We start from the raw sequence: 21,196 nt of genomic DNA, 5'->3' as shown, positions 1-21,196 counted from the left end.
CTGCTGTGGTCAGCCTAATTCATGGAGAGGAGGCAGCCTCACCCAGAACAGGAAAGGGAAGTATCCTATAAGGAAAACTAGGGTGCTATTTCCAGAAGAGAGGGAAATTGATGCTAGGCAGGCAAAAATAAGAGTTATATATTAAAATATAAAAGATCTTTTCTGTGTTACCCCTTTTACAAACTCATCAGTTTGATAGTCTTTAACTAAAATAAATACATAAAATATGTATATATAAAAAAAAAGAAGAAAGAAAAGCTTACTACACAGTCTCAAACTCATGGGCTCAAGTGATCCTCCTGCTTCAGTCTCCCCCATTACTCCCTGATCTAGTAGTTCTTTTTATTGTTGATGTTTTTCCTAGACGCTTTAGTTTGGTGCCTTCCTTACCTACTTTTTATTTTCTTCCAGTTTTCATTCAGTAAAATGTTCTGAAGTAAAATGTAACTAAAGAATGAAGTAGTTACACTAAAATATTGTTGAAAATTTTTTTTTCCAAAAGAATCTTACGTGGGTGTTTCTAGAAGAGAGTGCCTGAGTGATATAAATGGGGAAGACATGAGCAGTTTAACTTTAGAACCTAGAGTATAGGGCAGGCCAGACCCAGTGGTACATTCTTGTAATTCCAGCAACTTGGGAGGCTTGAGGCAGGAGAATCACAAGTTTAAGGCCAGCTTCAGCAAATTAGTAGGGCCCTCAGCAACTTAGTCCCTGACTCAAAAAGGGTTAGGGATGTGTCTCAGTGGTAGAGCACCTCTGGGTTCAATCCCCAGTACCCACACCCTCAAAAAAGGTGGGGTGCCATGCGTGATGGTGCACGCCTGTAATCCCAGCAGCTCAGGAGGCTTGAAACAAAAGGATATCAAGTTCAAAGCCAGCCTTAGCAATGATGAGGCACTAAGCAATTCAGTGAGACCCTGTCTCTAAATAAAATACAAAATAGGGCTGGGAATGTGGCTCAGTGGTTGAGTGCCCCTGAATACAATTCCTGGTACTAAAAAAAAAAAAAGTCAGGGGCTGGAGTTATACCGCAGTGGAAGAGCACTTGCCTAGCACATATGAGGCACTGGGTTCTATCCTCAGCCACCACATAAAAATAAACAAAAGCATTGTATCTATGTACAACTTAAAAGAATGAATATAGGGCAAAAGATCCATGAATCTTTGTACCAACAGGTAGCTGGATCATCCAGCCTTGTCTTTTTATCAATTACAAAGAGTAATTGAATATCCATGTGTATTTCAGAAATAGCTAACATGAGTTCTCTGTGGTGCCATATGCCTACGCCTTCTCATTTATTCATCTAAATAATCTTCACAATAAGTTTAATTAATATTCTCATTGTAGTTTGAGGAATCTGAAATTTAGGAGATTAAGTTACTTGCAAAACATCATATATATTTGGGAAGTAGCCTGTCCATTGAGAACTGTAAAATCTCAATTCTTTACCAAGAAATGCAGGAAGGAAAGAGAAAAGACCTAAACTTGGGCTTTTGTCTCATTCAGTAGCCCTTCCAGTCCCATGGTTTTGTTTAACATATTTTGATGATTTCCAAGTACATATTTCCAGTTTGTATTTCTCTCTTGAGTTTAGGCAAATGTATCCTTTTATACTCTTTCTCTGAATATTCTACACATATCTTAGACTCACTATCTTAAACCTGATTTTCTTCTTTCCCATATCAGTAAATGACCCCATGATCCAATCAGATGTTCATTCTTTACTTTTCCTTCTTCCTTGATCCCCATGGCCTTTTAATCACTTACTAATTCAGATTCTATTCCTAAACATATTTCAATCAATCCTATTTCTATTGCTATAATCCTGACATAGTTACCATCATTTCTCACCAGACTTATCACCATGGCTTCTTGACTGACCTGTGCTTCTATTCTTACATACTTACTGTTGGAAATTCATAACAAAATCAGAGTAGTCTTTCTGAAGTACAAATCTATCATTTATCTGCCTTTTTCTTTTTACTTCTGTGCTGCAATGTTGCTTTCAGAATTAAGTGGTGTTCAGTTTGTGTTATATATAGCTAAGAGGATAACATTCACATCTCATACATCTTTGTTATTTTGAACCATTTTTGCATTTTATAATATTTTTATTATTATTTTATTGACACCAAAATAGTGTGTTTTTATTACAGATGTCAGTTGATGGCAATAAAATAAAAATCAAAATTAAATTTGTCTGATAGACTTGACAATTTGGTGAAAAAGTATCAATGTATAACATTCTGCTTTGAATTTATAGTGTTTAATATAACATCAAGGGGCTGGGGTTGTGACTCAGCGGTAAAGTGCTTGCCTAGCATGTGTGAGGCCTTGGGTTCGTTCGATCCTCAGCACCACATATAAATTAATAAAATAAAGGTATTATGTCCAACTACAACTAAAAAAAAAAAGTATTAAAGTGTGTGTGTGTGTGTGTGTGTGTGTGTGTGTGTGTGTGTATGAAAAAATAATCTGGGGGACTGGGGCTCAGTGGTGGAGCACCTGCCTCGCATGTGTGAGGCACTGGGTTCTGTCCCCAGCACCACATAAACACACAGTATCTTTATTCATTTTTGTTCACAACTAAAAATATATTTTAAAAAAAAATATGTGGGCTTGGGTTGTGGCTCAGTGGTAGAGCACTTGCCTAGCACATGTGAGGCACTGGGTTTGATTCTCAGTACCACATTAAAAAATAAATAAATAAAATAAAGGTATTGTGTCCATCTATAATGAAAAATCTAAAAAAATGCTGAATGATTTCTCTGATTTATGGATGCTAATTCATAATATGCTACGGGAATGGGTGGGTGGGAAGATTAAATGAATTCTAGATAGGGCAGAGGGGAAAAGGGGAGGGAGGGCTAGGGAGGAGACATAGGGGTAGGAAAGACGGTGGAATACAATGGTCATCAGTACCCTAAGTACATGTATGAAGACATGAAGAATGTGACTCTACTTTGTGTACAACCAGAGACATAAAAAGTTGTGCTCTATATGTATAATATGAATTGTAATGCATTCTGTTAAATAACAAATTAAAATTAAAAATTTTTAAAGAAAAAATAGTAATATATGTTCTTTTAAGAGTCTAAGAAGTTCCAGACTAGCCTGGACAACATAGGGTGACCGTGTTTCAAAATAAAAGTATTTCTAAAATTGAGAGTTCTCTCATGTCATACATGTGTGCATGTATGATATTGAAGGAATTCTTTTTTTTTTTTTTTTTTTTTTTAAAGAGAGAGGTGGGGAGAGAGAGAATTTTTTTAATATTTATTTTTCAGTTCTCGGCGGACACAACATCTTTGTTGGTATGTGGTGCTGAGGATCGAACCCGGGCCGCGTGCATGCCAGGCAAGCGTGCTACCACTTGAGCCATATCCCCAGCCCCTTGAAGGAATTCTTTATGGCATTTTCACTGCTCCAAGTAATTGCTGTTTTGTGGGATGTGGTGGCACACACCTGTAATCTCAGCAACTCAGGTGGCTGAGGCAGGAGAATCCTAAGATTGAGGCCAGCCCGGGCCACTTAGTAGGACTGTCTCAAACTGAAAATGAAAATTGTTGGGGATATAGCTTAAAGGTAGAGCACCCTAGGATCAATCCCCAGTACCAAAATGAATTAATGAATTTTAATTTTATTGACCTTTACATGAATTTTATACAAATTTTATTGGGATATAATTAACATACCCTACAATTTGCCATAGATAATTTTATTTTATTTATTTAATATTTTTTAATTATTTTTTTTAGTTGTAGTTGTACACAATATCTTTGTTTTTATTTATTTATTTTTTTTATGTGGTGCTGAGGATCGAACCCAGAGCCCTACACACACTAGGAGAGCTCTCTACCACTGAGCCACAACCCCAGCCCCCACCATAGATAATTTTAAAACATTCTTACCACTAAACCCCATCTCTTAAAGTCAATTGCAAGCTGGGCGTGGTGGCACATGCCTGTAATCCCAGCAGTAAGGGAGGTCTGAGACGGGAGGATTGCAAGTTCAAGCCAGACAGCCTTGGTGAGGAACTAAGCAACTCAGTGAGACCCTGTCTCTAAAATAAAAAGCAAAATAGGGCTGGGAATGTGGATCAGTGGTTGAGTGCCCCTGAATTCAGTCCCCAGTAACCTCCTACCCAAAAATCAATTGCCATTCTCTCCCCCCCAACACACACAAATCCTAGACAACTAAAATTTACCTTCTGTCTATAAATTTGCCTGTTCTTGAAATTTGACATCAGTGGACTTAAAATGAGGTATTTTCTAACAGATTTCTTTCATGTATGCTACTGTTTTCAGGGTTCATCTGTGTTGTAATACCTATTAGTACTTCATTTGTTTTTATTGCCATACTGTCCATTGACTGGCTAACACTGTATTTTCCTACCCATTATTTGTGACAGACATTAGAATTATTTCAATTTTTTTCTCTTAGGAATACAATTGCTCTGAACATTTATGTGTTTTTGTGTGGGCTTATGTTTTTGTATTTACCTTGGGTGGAATAGCTTGGAATAGAATTACTTGGTCATGTAATGACTGTTTAAACATCAGAGAAACTGGCATACTTTTTTTGTATGTTTGGTACCAGGGATTGAACCCAGGGTCACGTAACCAGTTGCGGAGGGCCTTGCTAAGTTGCTAAGGCTGCCTTTGAATTTGGGATCCTCCTGCCTCAGCTTCCCCAGCCGCTGGGATTACAGGCATGCACCACCATGCCGGGCAAACTGCAACAGCAGATACATCATTTTATATTCCCACCAGCACCTTAGGGAGGTTCTAGTTGGATATTTTCCCCAGCACTAAGGATTGAGTACCAGGCCTTCCACAGGTTATACAAGTGCTCTGCTACTGAGCTATATCCCCAGCCTTTTTTTTTTTTTTTAAGTTAAGGTCTTGCTAAATTTCCCAGGCTGGCCTCCAACTTGTGATCCTCCTGTCTCAGCCTCCATAGTATCTGGGATTATAAGTATGGATCACCTCCCCTATCTAGTTCTCTACATCCTTATCAACATTTATAATTGTCTGCTTATTATAGTCATCCTTATAAATGGGAAGTGGTGTGCTATATTGTTTTGATTTGCATTTCTTTGATTGTTAATGATGAGTATAATTTCATGTGCTTATTGGGCATTCCTATATACATTAATTTTTGAAATGTTAAGAATTTAAGGGCTGAGGCTGTAGCTCAGTGTAGAGTGCCCACCTTGCATGTGTGAGACACTGGGTTTGATCCTCAGCACCACATAAAAATAAATAAAGATATTGTGTCCAGCTACAACTAAAAAAGAAAAGAAAAAAGAATTTAAAATGGGGGGCTGGCGTTGTGGCTCAGTGGTAGTGTGCTTGCCTAGCATGCGTGAGGCACTGAGTTTCATTCTCAACACCACATACAGATAAGTAAAATAAAGGCCCATCAACAACTAAAAAATATTAAAAAAAAAAAAAGTATTTAAAATCAAGTTGTAATCTCTTATTTATTCCCAGATGACAGAAGTAAAATCAAAAGCGTCAGCATTAGAAAACAGAAAAAGGAATGCCATCAGAGAAGAAAATGAAAGAAAATTATATGGATCATCAAATACACTTTTGGAAAAAATAGAAGGAATACCAGAAAAAAAGGAAAAGAGTTTGGAACTACAGGTTTCAGCAGAATGTACCCCAGATACATTACTGAACAAACAGAATGTGAATTTACTTTCTTCCATGTCAGCCATAGCTGATAAATTTCAAGAGCAACTGGAAAACAAAACTTCAGAAGATTCCATTATACCAGTTGTGCTTTCTGCAGATCCAGGTACATGGCCCCGAATTCTGAATATTAAACAACGGGATACTCTTGTTGAAAATGATCCACCTCAAGTAAGAAATTTTAACTTTCCAAAAGACAATACAGGGAGAAAGTTTTCAGAAACTTATTATACACGAATTCTTCCAAGTGGTGAAAAAGCAACTAGATCCTGGCTACTTTATTCAACCTCAAAAGATTCTGTGTTTTGCCTGTATTGCAAACTCTTTGGAGAAGGAAAAAATCAATTGAAAAATGAGAATGGATGCAAAGATTGGCAGCATTTATCACATATTCTTAGTAAACATGAAGAAAGTGAAATGCACATCAATAATAGTGCTAAGTATTCAAAATTAAAATCTGATTTGAAAAAAAATAAAACTAATGAAGCTGGAAAACATAGATTCTATGAAGATGAGAAGAATGATGGTGTACAGCTATTGTATACGTAACATACCTGATTTGGATTTTGACATGACAGTGTCTTAGCATTACTCAGAAAAGATCTGTACCATAAGTTAGTACCCTTAAGTTGTGAGTCTCCTATACAGAGTAACTTACAACCGTTCATTAGCAATAAGTATAATAGCAAATAGTCAAGAATCTTCCTATTCATATCTACAACTAATTGGATTCAGTAGTTATTATCGAAGATTTTACTAAGTATAGTTTTCAATTGTCAGTCTGTCAATTCTCATGTTTTTAAAATTGATATTTGAGAAGTGTCATGTTTACAAGGAGTTTAATATTCCTGGTTACTATGAAAAAGAAAGGAAAGACTTGAAATTATTAATGCCATTTTGAATGAGATACCTGTGTGAATAAGCATTCTCAATTGTTTAAGAACAGAATGGAATCTGAAACTACAGCTTTTTACTGTTAAACCAAATATTTGATTTATTTCTTTTGAACAAAACATTTTTCTATCTGAGCAAAACAGCATTATTTCTTATATTAAATAAATTAAGATGACTAATTTGCATTTTTGTTTTATATTTTTGTTAAAAATTTAATTTGTAAATGTTTAGCTTTTGTTGTATGAGAACTGTAAGCATAAAGAATATATTCCTATTTTTTGTTGATTCAAATATAAGAAATATTAAAATAAAAATATATCAAGTTAATTTTTCTGTATTGGGGGTAGTTTGTTCTTCCTGGGAAAGATGACTATATATATATATATATATACATACATGAAATTTGAAATAGATTTAAATTTTTTTTTGATACAGTCAGCTAGTGTCCTCATCACTATGAATTTAGTAATTCTTTTTTTTTTTTTTTTTTAAATCAGGAATTGAACCTAGGCTACATCCTTATCCCTTTTTTATTTTTTATTTTGAGACTGGGCCTCGCTAAATTGCTGAGGCCAGCTTTGAACTTGGGATCCTCCTGCCTCAGCCTCTCAAGCTGCTGGGATTACAGGCATGTGCCACTGTGCCTGGAAGTAATTTTCTCTTTCTCTTTTTTTTTTTTTTCCTCCCGCTCTCTGATGCCAGTTTTTTGTTGGTTGGTTGGTTGGTTGGTTGGTTGGTTGGTGGTGCTGGGGATTGAACCCAGGGCCTTATGCATGTGAGGCAAGCACTCTACCATATGAGCCATATCCCCAGCCCCATCTGATGCCAGTTTTATCATATTAAAATCTTACATATACTTGGGCTTATACTTTCAAGGCTTTTTTTGTGAAACAGTTGTATTTGATAAGACGATAACATTCTTTTCTTTTTCTCCCTCCCTGTGGTGCTGGGCATTGAACACAGGGGCACTCTACCACTGAATTATATCCCCAGCCCTTTTTATTTTGAGACAGGGTCTCCCTAAGTTGCCTTAAACTTGTGATCCTCCTACCTCAGCCCCATCAGAATATCTGGGATTATAGGCACACACCACTATGTCTGGCCCCAATTTGTTTTATAAGGCCAGAAATAGCCAGATGATAAGTTCAAAAATCAGATAAGAATGAAAAATCTACAACTAGAGGCTATGAATGTTGTGGTAGAGTGCTTGCCTAGTATGCTTGAGGTCTTGTTCAATCCCCAGCACTGCAAACAACAATAAATAAATCTACAACTAAATGCTTAATAATGAAATATTTAACACTTCTCAGAACTCAGAATTTAACACTTCTCAGGACTCAGAAATAAGACCAAGATGATCAGTATTATTACTTCTGTTCATCATTACTTGGGATTCTAGTCAGTTCCACAAATAAATAAAAAAATATTAAAAATAGAATAAATTTACTTTCACTGGTCATGTCTATATACAGAAAACCCAAAAGACTATGGCAAATTAAGATTAATAGGGAATTTGGCCAATATATTAAATTAATTGTATTTATTAGGAATAGAGGAAATTAAATACTTTTTACAATAGCATCTAAAAAATCGTACATAGGAATAATCTTTGTGAAGTTTATGCATAATCTCCACAAAAGCCTATTAAACTAGATTAAAGAAAACCTGGGATCTGGGGACTTAGTTCAGTGGGCCAGCCCTTGTGTAGCATACATGGAGACATGGGTTCCATTAACAGTACTGGTGGGGATGTGAGGATGAGTAAAGGAAGAAATATATTCCTAACTTTGAAGACTTAATATTAACATCAAGATGTCAGTTCGTCCAATGCTGGTCTAGATTCAACACTATTGCAGTAAAATCGAATTTATTTATTTATATATTTTTTTGTACCAGGGATTGAACTCAGGGGCACTCAACCACTGAGCCACATCCCCAGCCCTATTTTGCAGTTTATTTAAAGACAGGGTCTCACTGAATTGCTTAGTTCCTTGAAGTTGCTAAGGCTGGCTTTGAACTCGCAATTCTCCTGTCTCAGCCTCCCAAACCACTGGGATTACAGGCGTGCGCCACTGTTCCCATCTTTTTTTTTTTTTTTTTTTTTAATTTAAAACAACAGAAATTTATCAAATTTTGGGGTGGAAAATGATCAACTAATTCTGAAATTTATCAGAAATACAAAATGTTAGAATAATAATAGGTAAGACATTCTTGAAATAATACATTTAGAGGCTGTATCCCTAGTCTATCATATCATAAAATTACAGTTAAGTCTGCTGTTGTTATATAAGTGTAAACAAATAGATCAATTAAATAGAGAACAGAAAGCCCCAAAACAAAACTATACATATATAATGACCTGACTTAACAGCAAAGGCATCATTGTATTTCAGTGATGAAAGGATGATCTTGTTAATAAATGGTGCTAGATTAATTGAATATCCATATGAAAAAGTAAATGTTGGGCTAGGGATTTAGCTCAATTGGTAGAATGCTTGTCTCCCACACACAGGGCCCTGAGTTCAATCCCTAGCATCACAAAAATAAATAAATAAATAAAATGCTGATTCCCATGTTACACTATACAAAGAAATTTATCTGCAATTGATTATAGACCTAGATATGAAAAGTAAAGTTCTGTAAGAAAATGAAAAAATATTTTCGTAATCTTGGTATCAGCAAGAAGGTCTTAAGGGAGACCCAAAAAAGCAGTAATTATTTTTTTAAGAGGATTGACAAATTGGCGTTCATTAAAACTTAAGAACATCTGGAAGGTAGCAGTGGCTTCAGAGTTTTGGATATTCTCTAATTGCCAATAAAAAAGCAAATAGAAGCTGTGCATGGTGGCATGTGCCTATCTGTAGTCCCAGCTACTTATGAGTTGAGGCAGGAAGATCCCTAGGAGTTGGAGGTCAGCCTGGACAACAGACACCTATTTCCTAGGTGTCAAGATTTCCCCTCAAGCCAGATGTGGTGGCCCATACCTATAATCCCGAACACTCTCAGTAATTTGGGAGGCCAAGGCAGGAGAACTGCAAGGTTGAGGCCAGTCAATGCAAATTAGACCATTTCTCTAAATAAATAAATTAATAGGACTATGGATACACCTCTACATGTGTAAGGCCCTTGGTTCAATCCTCAATACCAGGAGGAAAAAAAGATGTCCCCACAAAAGGGGATGGAGACAATCACCAAGGACAAGTTCTGAGTGTTACCAGCTGTCTATATAGGAGAACACAAGCAAAGGGCATTTGATGAATATGAGAATAGAAGAATCCCAAGAGAGGCAATAGATGTTCACTGAAAGGTCCAGAAGGTCAGTTTGAGAACAGCTGATGCAAAGATCTTCTCTTAATCCAATAACTGATTAGTATAAGGAACTCAGAAGAAGACCTTATAAAGTCCTGAAACTGAACAGTGAAGAGTTCCTTTCAGGACAAGAACTTATTTAGAGCAATCAAAATTGAGCAGGTTAGAAACCAATCAAAGAGGTTTTGGATAAAAACATTACAAGGATAATAGAGGTTATCTTAGAAAGCAGGTTGACAAAAGATTTTTTTTTAATACTATGCGAAAACAGACCAAAAGAACTCTGAGATACAACAGCTTTTGAGTTACACAGCTTAATTTGGTGAAAATAAATTTGCCTTCAAGTGAGCAACAGAAAAAATATCAAGGCCAAATCTTATGCAAAATTAAAAGACAAGGGATGGGGTTGTGGCTCAGTGGTAGAGTGCTTGCCTAGCATGTATGAAGCACTGGGTTTGATCCTCAGCACTGTTAAAATAAATAGAAATAAAGGTATTGAAAGAAAAAAAAGCAAACTCTTAAAAATTAAAAGCCACAAGAGATGGGGCTTGAGGTATATAGCTCAGTGCAAGAATGCATGTTTATTGTGTATAAGGCCTTGGGTTCCATCCCCAAGACTACAGAAAAGAGAGAGCTGGGCACAGTGGCACACACCTGTAATCCCAGCAACTCCAGAGGCTAACACAGGAGGATCTCAAGTTCAAAGCCAGTCTCTGCAACTTAGTGAAACCTTAAGCAACTTAGTGAGACCTTGTTTCCAAATAAATAAAAAAAAGGGCTGGAGATGTGGCTCAGTGGTTAAGCGCTCCTAGGTTCAATTCCTGGTTTGGATGGATGGATGGATGGATAGATGATAGATAGATAGATAGATAGATAGATAGATAGATAAAAGGGAGGAGAAGAATAAAAGAACAGAAAGAGAGAATGAAATTACACCAAAAAAATTCTCAGAAAGCATCACAACTTCAACATGTTACTTCAAAACAAGGCACATACTACATACTTTGAAATGTACCAAAAAATAAGATGGATTAATGAATAGATGGGTAGATAGATATGTGATAAAGCAAGTGTAGATACATGTCATCAGCAGATACAGGTATAAGTATATAGGGGTTTGTAAAATTATTTTCAACTGATAAAGATTGTGCCCTTGGAAAAGCATGTATATAAAAGGTAATCAATGGAAGAGTCCAAGGCAGAGAAGAGAAAGTGAATGAATAAAACAATAATATAAATACAACATTGGAAGCACAGAGCCACAGCCCAAGATTTAAAAAAAAAATGAATATTTAAAAGTTTGGAAATCTAAAAAGATATTGTAGATCTCAAGGTCAAGGCCATCTGGGCAACTTAGGGAGATGCTGTCTCAAAAGGGTTTGTGGGGGCTGGAGTTGTAGCTCAGAGACAGAGCACTTGCTTAGCACATGTGAGGTACTGGATTCGATCCTCAGCATCACATGAAAATAAATGAATAAAATGAAAGTATTGTGTCCATCCACAATTTAAAAAGTATTTTTTGAATGGTGAAGGAGTGGGATGTATCTCAGTTGTAATGCACCACTGGGCTCCTCCCCCAGTACCACATACATAAATAATAAATAAATAAATAAATAAGGCTGGGTGTATACTGTAGTGGTAGAGCATTCCAGGTTCAATCCCCAGTAACATCAGAAAAAAGAAAAACACAGAGGATTGTAAAATATAGAAAAACTATTTGTGATTCTTTAACACGATTAAGCTCACCTGAATAAAGATCTGGAAAAAACAAGTAGATGTTTCTAAGATATGTGGAGAGGATATTTTTCTTTTAGAAACAAGTGTGAACTCTTGAGATGGAGATTTATTCTAATGGAAGCGAACTTGATAGGAAACCCCCAATCTAAACTTATCACTAAGTCTTATGCTGGTCATGGTGCCCCACACCTGTAATCCCAGAGGCTTCGAGGCTGATACAGGAGGACCTTGAGTTCAAAGCCCGCCTCAGCAACAGCAAGGTGCTAAGCAATTCAGTGAGACCCTATCTCTAAATAAATACAAAATAGGGCTGGGGATGTGGCTCAATGGTTGAGTGCCCCTGAGTTCAATTCTCGGTACCAAAAAGGAAAAGAAAAGAAAAAAGGACTGGGGAGGTGACTTAGTGGTAAAGCACTGCTGGGTTCAATCCCCAATACTAAAAAATAAACTAAGTCTTTGTTACTCTCCATTGTTAGAGTGACAACAAATATAAGGAGATTTATGGAGGTGTATAAAAGGAAAGTGATCCATAGTTCTGTAATCTTCATATTTCTTACAAAATAACCTTTGTTAATTACTACTGATTCTGGTTTTATACTATCTGGCTGATGTTTGCAAAAGGGTTGAAGGTGAGGACTGGGGATATAGCTCAGTTGGTAGAGTGCTTGCCTATCATGCATAAGGCCCTAGGTTCAATCCCTAGTACCACAAGGAAAAAAAAAAAAAAAAGGCCTGAAGGTGAGCTGGGCATGGTGGCACTCACCTGTAATCCCAGTTTCTCTGGAGCCTGAAGCAGGACTTCCAGTTCTAGGTGAGTCTGGTCAATTTAGACAGACCCCATTTCAAAATAAAACACTTTTAAAAGTTTGGGGGATATAGGACAGTGGTAAAGCACTTGACCTTGCGTGTGCTAGGTCCTGGGTTCAATCACCAGTACTGAAAAAGAAAAAAAAGAAAGAAAAAAGGCTTGAAGATGAAGAATATATGGAAGGGCATCAACTAAAAGAATCTTCAGTTTAATCATGCTAATACTTCAACAGTGTAGTTACTTCTAATGGTAAAATCTGTTTTGCGCCAGATGGGGTAATACACTCCTGTAATCCCAGTGGTTTAGGAGGCTGAAGTAGGAGGATTGCAAGTGTGAGGCCAGTCTCAGCAATTTAGTGAGACCCTGTCTCAAAAAATAAAAAAGGCTGCCTATGTGTGACTCAGTGGTTAAGTACTTCTGGGTTCAATCCCCATTACCCTGTCCCTCTAAAAAAAACCACCCCTAGTCTTGGGTACTCTGTTTTCTGTTATAACAGTAAATAGGCTAAGATACCATTTTATCACACAAAGTATCACAAGTGTCATATTTTCTTTTTTGGAGGGATACCAGGGTATGAATCCAGGGACACTTTACTACTGGGCCACATTCCCAGCCCTTTCTATTTTTTTTTTTTTTTTTTTATTTTGAGACAGTTGCTGAGGCTGGCCCTCAGCAACTCTTTTTGTTTCCCTAAATTGCTTAGGGCCTTGCTAAATTGCTGAGACTGACCTTGAATTTGCAATTCTTCTTCCTAAACCTCCCAAATTTCTGGGATTACAGATGGGCCCCACCTTGCCCAGTAAAACTAAGATATTTATAAAGAACAAATATTTATTTAGCACCTAGTTCTGGAGGCTTAGAAGTCCAAAGGTATGATGATGGCATCTTGCAAAGAGCCTTTGAACTTGTCATCCCATGGCAGAATACAAGAAAGGACAAGAAAGAGCAAGAATGAATGGGAATTGGGTCAAACTTATCCTTTTTGTCACGAATGTATTCCTGCAGGACTTTGAGCCATAGCAAAGGAATATGGCAGCCACCATAGGCACAGACAATTTATGAAAACCTAATATACAGCCTTAAAATAGAATGTGGACCTAAATACCCAGAAGCACCCCCCTTCTTTATAAGATTTGTAACAAAAATTAATATGAATAGAATTAACAGTCCTAATGAAGTGGTGAACCCAAGAGCCATATCAGTGCTAGAAAAATGACAGAATTCATGTAGCATCAAAGTTATTCTGTAAGAACTGCTGGGCTTAATGATGTCTAAAGAAAATATGAAACTCTCTCAACCACCAGAAGAACAGTGTTATAGCAACTAATTAAAAAAAAAAAATACAGGCCCTCCTCACATTCAATTAAAGTAGCCTTCATTTTCTACAGTAGCAGATTTTCTAGATACCTGTTGTAGATCTGAAAGTAATAGAAAGGAAGCTCCCATTCAAAGGCAATGTGTCTTAAGATGCTATAAATCATACTTTTTTTTTGTCCATTTGAAATATATGTTGTGCTATAGTAACAAAAATTACTCCCACTATAATTAATAACAGCGTTAATCTATGCATGAAGACAGAAACATCATGACCTAATCACCTCCTAATAGTCCCACCTCTCAACACTATTGCATTGGGGATTAAATTTCTAACACATGAATTTTGGAGGATGAACTCAAACCATACCAAATGGGAAATAGACATGGAGAACTTCTGCTGAGTTCCAAAGTATGATGATTGTTTTGAGGAAATTACCCATGTGATTGTTTGAATTGCAAATGGAACTTCTTTTTTTTTTTGGGGGGGGAATATTGGGGATTAAACCTCAGAATGCTCTACACTGAGCTACATCCCCAACCTTTTTTATATTTTGTTTTGAACTTTATAGTTTCCTGATACTTCAAGAATTTTCTGGTGAGCTCAATGATGACATTAACAAATATAATTTTATATGTTATTATACAATGAAGTGACAGCATTTTGGAAAATTGTATCATTCAATGAATCCATAATTTCAGATGTTTCAAATTCATGCCAGGGTAAAAATGAATTCAAACCACAAGCCTAAACCATTGGATTTTGATGTAAACAGAATTAAAAGTTCATGGATATGATTTCAGATTCTACTTGCAGCTAATATTTAAGAAAATACCACTTGTTACATTTTTGGTGCAGTATTAGAGAATAGCCACAATAATATGACAAGACTATTAAAATACTCCTTTTTAAAGAAAAATAATATATATTTATATACCTTATGTAATTTTCTTCATAAAAGCAAACAATATTTGTTACAAATTAAATACAGAAACCAATATGATAGCCCTGCAGTTTTCTACTAAAAAAGAATTGCAAATGTAAAATTATGACATTCCATTTATGAAACTGTTTTTGAAAAATATGGTGGTTTATCATACACATAAATACACACACACACACACACACACACAAATATATATATTTTTTTGTACCAGTGTTGGAACTCAGGGGCACTTAACCACTGATCCGTATCCCTAGCCCTTTTTATTTTTTATTTTGAGATAGGGCCTTGCTAAATTGCTAAGTTTGATTTTGAATTTGTAATCCTCCTGCCTCAGCTTCCCAAGATGCTGAGATTATAGGCCTGTGCCATTGTGCCTGACTTTAAAAACAAATGTTTATTGAGACAAGGATTTTCATAATCTAGATTTATTCAAAATCACACACTACTATGATTTGACTCATTTTACCTCTCTTCACTCTTATAGGCCTCAGCTGTTTCTCTTATAATTTTGTTTTATTTTGCAGTGATAGGGATTGAATTCAGGGCCTTGTGCATGGTAAGCAAGCACTACCACTACCACTGATTTGTACCCATATCCACACTGTTCTAATTTTAATCATTTATTTGGAGTATTATTAGTAAGCACAGTATGACACCTTGCTTAATTTCTCAGCTTCATTTTATATATATATATATCTTTTCCCTCTGCCAAGTCAATCAGGAGTCAAATCCTATGGAGTTTTCCTCAAAACCGTTTTTTTTTTTCCCTGAACTAAGCCTTCCTTCTATGCTCCCACTATTTCTTTGATCCAATCTCACAATATCTTTTTTACACTTTTGACTTTATTTTCTGTATCTGCTCTATCACCCTAATCTGTGTCCCTCCATGGCACTCTATCACTCTATCCTTATAGTGTTACTTTCCTAAAAAAACAAAAGCAGTCTTCTGCCTGAAGACTTTTATTGGCTCCTGCATTGTCTTTTAGGGCTTCCATTGTAATGCATCTGAGTCTTGGGCTAGGTCCTGAGTTCCATCCACAGCAACACACACACACACACACACACACACACACCACAAACTGAGTGGCTTAAACAACAAAAATTTATTTCCTCACAGTGCTAGAGGTGTGGAGACCAAAACTAAGATTTCAGCAAGAGGGCTGGGTTTGTGGTTCAGTGGTATAGCACTTGCCTAGCATGTGTGAGGCACTGGTTTCAATTTTTAGCACCACATATGAATAAAATGAAGGTCCATTGACAACTAAATAAAAAAAAAAATTAAAAAAAAAAAAAAAAGGATGGGGTTGGAGATACAGCTCAGTTGGTACAGTGCTTGCCTTGCATGCACAAGGCCCTGGGTTCAACCCCCAGCACTACCAAAAAAAAAAAAAAAAGGTGTCAGCAAGACTTCTTGTCTTACAAATGTCTGTCTTCTCCCACTGTCTTCACATGGTCTTCTTTATGTGTGTCTCTATGTTGTAATTTCCTCTTCTTATAAAGACAGTCCCACCATGCTGACCTAATTTAATAGTAATTTACCTCTTTAGAGCCTCTAATCTGAGGTACTGAGGATGAAGGAATTTTGAGTGTACATGTTAATAGAGCAAGAGAAGAAGCAGGAATATGATTGAGAGTACTTCAGTAGTTAATAGTGATTAATAGTTATTAGATGATAAAGGATTGGCTTAGAGTGTTTGTGTTCAGGATATATTTTGAAAGTAGAGCCAAAAGAATTTGCTGATTGGATTGTGGTGTGTGTGTGTGTGTGTGTGTGTGTGTGACTAAGGATTTAAAAAATTCCAGGGGCACTTTACCACTGAGCCACATCCCCATCCCTTTAAAAAAAATTAAAAAAAAAAAATTGAGACAGGGTCTCACAAAGTTGCTTAGGGCCTTGTTAAATATCTGAGGGTGGCCCTAAACTTGTGATACTCTGGTCTCAGTCAATCCCCTTCATGGCAATCACTGGTATTACAGCCATGTGCTATCATGCCTGGCTCTGATTGGATATTGAGTATGTGGAAAAGAAGTCAAGTATGATTCCCAGATTGCCTGTCTGAGAATGTGGATGAGAGATAATGTCTTTGTGAAATAGAAAGGACTGGGAAAGGAAATGATCTTGGTCTAGACACATTAAGTTTGAGATGCTTATTTGACATCTATAAATAGAATACTCCTCTACCAATCAAGAAAATGACCATTTGGGAAGGTGATCTGATAACTGCTAAAGCAAAGTACTTGACAAGATGATATCTAGTGGACGAATATGAGGGCTGACTTTAGAGTGGAGCATGTAGTTTGTTCACTGTTACAGGAAGGGAAGATAAGGTAGGTGAACTTCTACCCACTGTAGTCGGGTAGATTTTGTTCTGCTAGGAAGAGGCAATTCTACTCTGACAATATTTTTCCCTACAAAAAACCAAAAAGTGATATTATTGGCTATGATGAGTAGGGGAGGAGTATTGGTATGAGCTGAGAGAAAATAGTGTAAAACAGTTATTTAGGAAAGTAACAGAGAGCAAAACCTAAGGGCTGAGGTCCACCTGATATCTGTGATAATAAATTTAAAGAACGTTCACAATGATATTATTGCATAGGCAGGGAGGAAGGGAGAGAGAGAGTAAGAATTTGCATTGGCATGAGATTTTGTGTGTGATTTCTGTTAAAGAACGGAGGGGAAATAGTCTTGCAGTTGCAAGAGATCAAAGACTAATGTCCTGTATTTCATGAGTCAATCCTGTGACATGAGATGTAAGAGAAAAAAGCATGTCCACTTTTAGAGAGGGCTGTAAGAGAAGTCGCTCTCCATCTGCCAATTAAAGAAGGCAGGCAAAGGGAAGATGAGATAAAAATTATTAGTAGATTTTGCTGATAAAGTGAGTTTCCAAAAACTCAACAGAAGGTTTTTGAACAACTGCGAGAGATGCGCGGAATTGGGTCAGATTGAGGAATGTATGGAGTATCAGAAACTGGGGAATTAGAATTTGTGTGGTGACTAAGGTAAATAGTAATTAGCTTCAATCATATTTTATTTTTGGGATAGTTTTAAAATATGCTCATTGTATAAATTAAATACAGTGACATTTACCATTTTAGTGCACAATTCTACTAAGTTTTTTTGTTGTTGTTACAGGTTATTGAACTCAGGGGCACTTGACCACTGAGCCAGGTCCCCAGCCCCATTTTGTATTTTATTTAGAGACAGGGTCTCACTGAGTTGCTTAGCAGTCTCCATTAGTTGCTGAGGCTGGCTTTGAACTTTCGATCCTCCCCAGCTGCTGGGATTAGGTGTGGGCCACTGTGACTGGCTTCTACTACGTTTTGACAAACATACACTTGTGTAGTCACAATCAAGATATAGTTCCATCATTCCAAAATATACCCTTGACTCTACCTAGTCAACATCTCCCTGGCCCCTAATTCCTGGAAACCACTTACCTATATTCCTTAGCTACAGGAATGTCCAGTCCAGCCTTGTCCAGAATGAAATATATACAATATGTAGCCTTTTGATTCATGGTGTTGCTTGTGTCTGTATTTTATTCCTTTTATTGCAAAGTAGTATTTTATTATATGAATGTGCGACTGTGCAGAATATTATTTTATTACATGAATGTACTACTGTTTATCCTCTGAACTGTCAAGGATATTTGGGTTGTTTCCACTTTTCATCCATTGCTAAAAAACCCTCTATGAACAAGTATTTGCGTGAACACCATTGTTTCTTTCTCTTGGATAAATATTTAGGAATGGGATGGATACTATAAACATATTTTTAACTTCATGAGAAACTGCTGAACTGTTTTGCAGAGTGCGAGTTTATTTCTTTTTCACAGCATTGAGGGTTCACTATGGGTAGCAGTGGCATGGGGTAGGGTTGAGTAGTTCAGATAAGACACAGTAGGACTCACAAATCTTAAATACCTGTTATTACAGAAAAAATTTAGTTTGTTCTTGTAAGTCTGTGGCCCACAGCAACTCATAATCTGGTTGTGCTAATTTTATAAGAAACTTAATGCGGTCAATAATCAACAGCACAATTATAAGATTGGTTGTTTATTTAAACATGTAATAAAAATTTTGCTCTTGAAATGGAGAGAAATAAAGTGTTTTAAGTGTATTGGAAACAGGGTTTTATGAATGCTATATACAAAACATGCAGGTTTTCATTTTGTTGTAGTTATTGAAAATTGAGTTCTACATTAAAAAGGGTAAAGATGTCCCCCAAGCGGCTGGGGCTATATAGCTCAGTGGTAGAGCACCTGCCTCGCACATGTGAGGCTCTGGGTTCAATTTTCCGCACCACATAAAAATAAAGATATCTGTGTCCATCCACAACTTAAAAAAAAAAAAAAAAAAAAAAGATGTCCCGCAAATCACTGTATTTTCACTCGCTGCTGTACATATAATCTGTCCCATATATACAAACAACAAACAGTACCAGGTGTTCTAGGATGGGAAACTGCACTTTCCCACCCTAGAAGGCAGCTCTTGGTACAGCGCGCAAGGTTGTACGTCTACACGGCCAAAGTTCAGTTGGTGCCGGGCATGCGCAGCCGGCCGATTGGACGCCGGCCTTTGCGGAGGGGCGGAACTAGATTCGGCGTCTTTCCTCCCAACCGCAGCTTGTGGCAGCGCCATTTTGAATGTGCGGCTGCCGCGGGCGTTAGTTCGGTAGGCAGGGCTGCGGGCTCCGGCTTCGAGCAGTTTCCTTACTTTCTCTGCTTCGTTTCCATAGATACATGTAGAGACGTATACATACATACATCTAGGCCTGTATCCGGTGTTTGAGGCGAACTCCTTAAGATGATGTTAAGAGGAAACCTGAAGCAAGTGCGCATTGAGAAAAACCCGGCCCGTCTACGCGCGCTTGAATCCGCAGCCGGCGAGAACGAGCCGGTGGCCGCGGCGGCCATGGCGCTGGCGCTGGCGGGAGAGCAGGCACCGCCTGCCCCAGGGCCCCCGGAGGACCACCCGGAGGAAGAGATGGGGTTCACCATTGACATCAAGAGTTTCCTAAAGCCGGGTGAGAAGACGTACACTCAGCGTTGCCGCCTCTTTGTAGGGAATCTGCCCACCGACATCACCGAGGAGGATTTCAAGAGACTCTTCGAGCGCTACGGCGAGCCCAGCGAGGTCTTCATCAACCGGGACCGTGGCTTCGGCTTCATCCGCTTGGTGAGTCTCGGGCCGCCGGCCCAAGGGAACAAAAGGGCGGTGGGATGTCCGCGGGGCTTCGCTTGTCCAGAACGGCCTCTCTGTGGATTGTGACCGCCCGGGTACCCTGCTCGGTATGGTGGCCTCTGCTTCGCGCCGGTTGGGCTTTGCAGGCCTACTGTCGCGCGCTAGATCGTTACGGTCAACCCTGCCTGAACGGGTAGCCTCCGGTACCTGGGGGATCGGGGTCGCGGGGACCGACGGCATTTTCGGGTGACAGTTCTTCGAGGCACAAATATGTTGTGAAGAAAATGTATTTGGAACGGAAGCTTCGGTTTGGCCAGAAATTTGGGTTTGAAGGAACAAACGACTTGCTTCTTAAAGACTTACCCAAAACATCCCTTTGCCTTCAATAAGCCCTGCACGCATTTTACAGCAAACCCCGTTAATACTCACCTCAGTGCAGCCCTCTCTTTACCTTACCCTTGCAGGTGCCTAAACTCTGTACTCGAGTATCACTGTTCCACCTGCAGTGATTGGATAGTATTGAATTGTATTCTAATATTGTTTTTCGACCCGACTTTTGGAGGTTCCTGTGTTTTGGTGGGGGAGGTCGGCCAATATATTACATTATAGTTTGACTTATTTGTCCTGCAGTAGGAATATTATGTGTCTTGTCCCCTTTAAATCTAAATTTTGAAAAATTTTCCGATAACATGCAAAAATTGTGCCTCCTTCTTATTCTAAAAAGCTTTGACAGTTTGCACTCAGAACAAAGTATTTGTTTTTATTAGATTTTCCTTTGTTTTGTGGTGAGTTCATCAGTTGCAGTCATACAGCATTATTGTCATTCATATTTAGATACTGTTTATTTTTCAATCAAAATCTTTTTTAGGAGACATTTTACACATAAGACTTTTTCCTGTTATCTTTCTAGTTAGACCCTCACTCTAATATTCATTGCAGTTTATGGAAGCTGTCTTATTGGAACTTGAACTTTCAAAATCGATTTCTCTTCATATGAGGACGAAGTAAAACTTAATATGTAGAGAAAATTTATTGTATTCTTAAATACTTAAGTGGCTCCAAGAGAAGATAATTAGTTACAAGATATTAATAAAAAACAATATTTCCTTGGAATTCAAGTAAATAATCAGTACATTTTGAACAGATATATTTATCTTTTGTACAGTAGAGAAGCAGCCTGTCACTTGGTAAAATTCTTAATGTAAATGCAGAAGTTTGGGGATGTAGCTCAGTAGAGCACTTGCCTAGCATGCCAGAGGCCTTGAGTTCCATCCCCAGCATCACAAAATTAAAAAATGAAGTA

General features: G+C 37.6%; 2 protein-coding genes, 1 non-coding gene and 1 pseudogene across 19 annotated transcripts in view; all 4 read left to right on the top strand.

Moving 5' to 3' along the window:
• Zmym5 (zinc finger MYM-type containing 5) overlaps positions 1–6,921 on the top strand; it is a 34,857-nt gene extending 27,936 nt beyond the window's left edge. For all 13 annotated transcript variants that reach the window (XM_076872175.2, XM_076872178.2, XM_076872179.2 and 10 more), the window contains one exon: positions 5,497–6,921. In XM_076872175.2, coding sequence (XP_076728290.1) covers positions 5,497–6,249 — 753 coding nt within the window. In that variant the 3' untranslated portion in view covers positions 6,250–6,921. The remainder of the gene's footprint in view (positions 1–5,496) is intronic.
• A 3,523-nt stretch (positions 6,922–10,444) lies between these two features.
• Positions 10,445–13,775, top strand: LOC143411821 (ubiquitin-conjugating enzyme E2 variant 1-like; annotated as a pseudogene).
• Positions 12,278–12,351, top strand: Trnad-auc (transfer RNA aspartic acid (anticodon AUC)). Its single transcript has one exon. It is a non-coding gene; the product is annotated as a tRNA-Asp (tRNA).
• Positions 13,776–19,362: 5,587 nt separating the features above from the next.
• Pspc1 (paraspeckle component 1) overlaps positions 19,363–21,196 on the top strand; it is a 93,031-nt gene continuing 91,197 nt past the window's right edge. For all 5 annotated transcript variants that reach the window (XR_013092884.2, XM_076872517.2, XM_076872516.2 and 2 more), the window contains exon 1: positions 19,363–19,887. Coding sequence is in view for 4 of the 5 variants with exons in the window: in XM_076872517.2 (XP_076728632.1) it covers positions 19,516–19,887 (372 nt within the window). In the remaining variant the exon portion in view is untranslated. The remainder of the gene's footprint in view (positions 19,888–21,196) is intronic.

The sequence above is a fragment of the Callospermophilus lateralis genome, chromosome 12, assembly GCF_048772815.1.
Source record: "Callospermophilus lateralis isolate mCalLat2 chromosome 12, mCalLat2.hap1, whole genome shotgun sequence".
Taxonomy (NCBI): Eukaryota; Metazoa; Chordata; class Mammalia; order Rodentia; family Sciuridae; genus Callospermophilus; species Callospermophilus lateralis.
The sequence above is the reverse complement of the archived record's forward strand: the minus strand, read 5'-3'. Positions and strand labels throughout refer to the sequence as shown.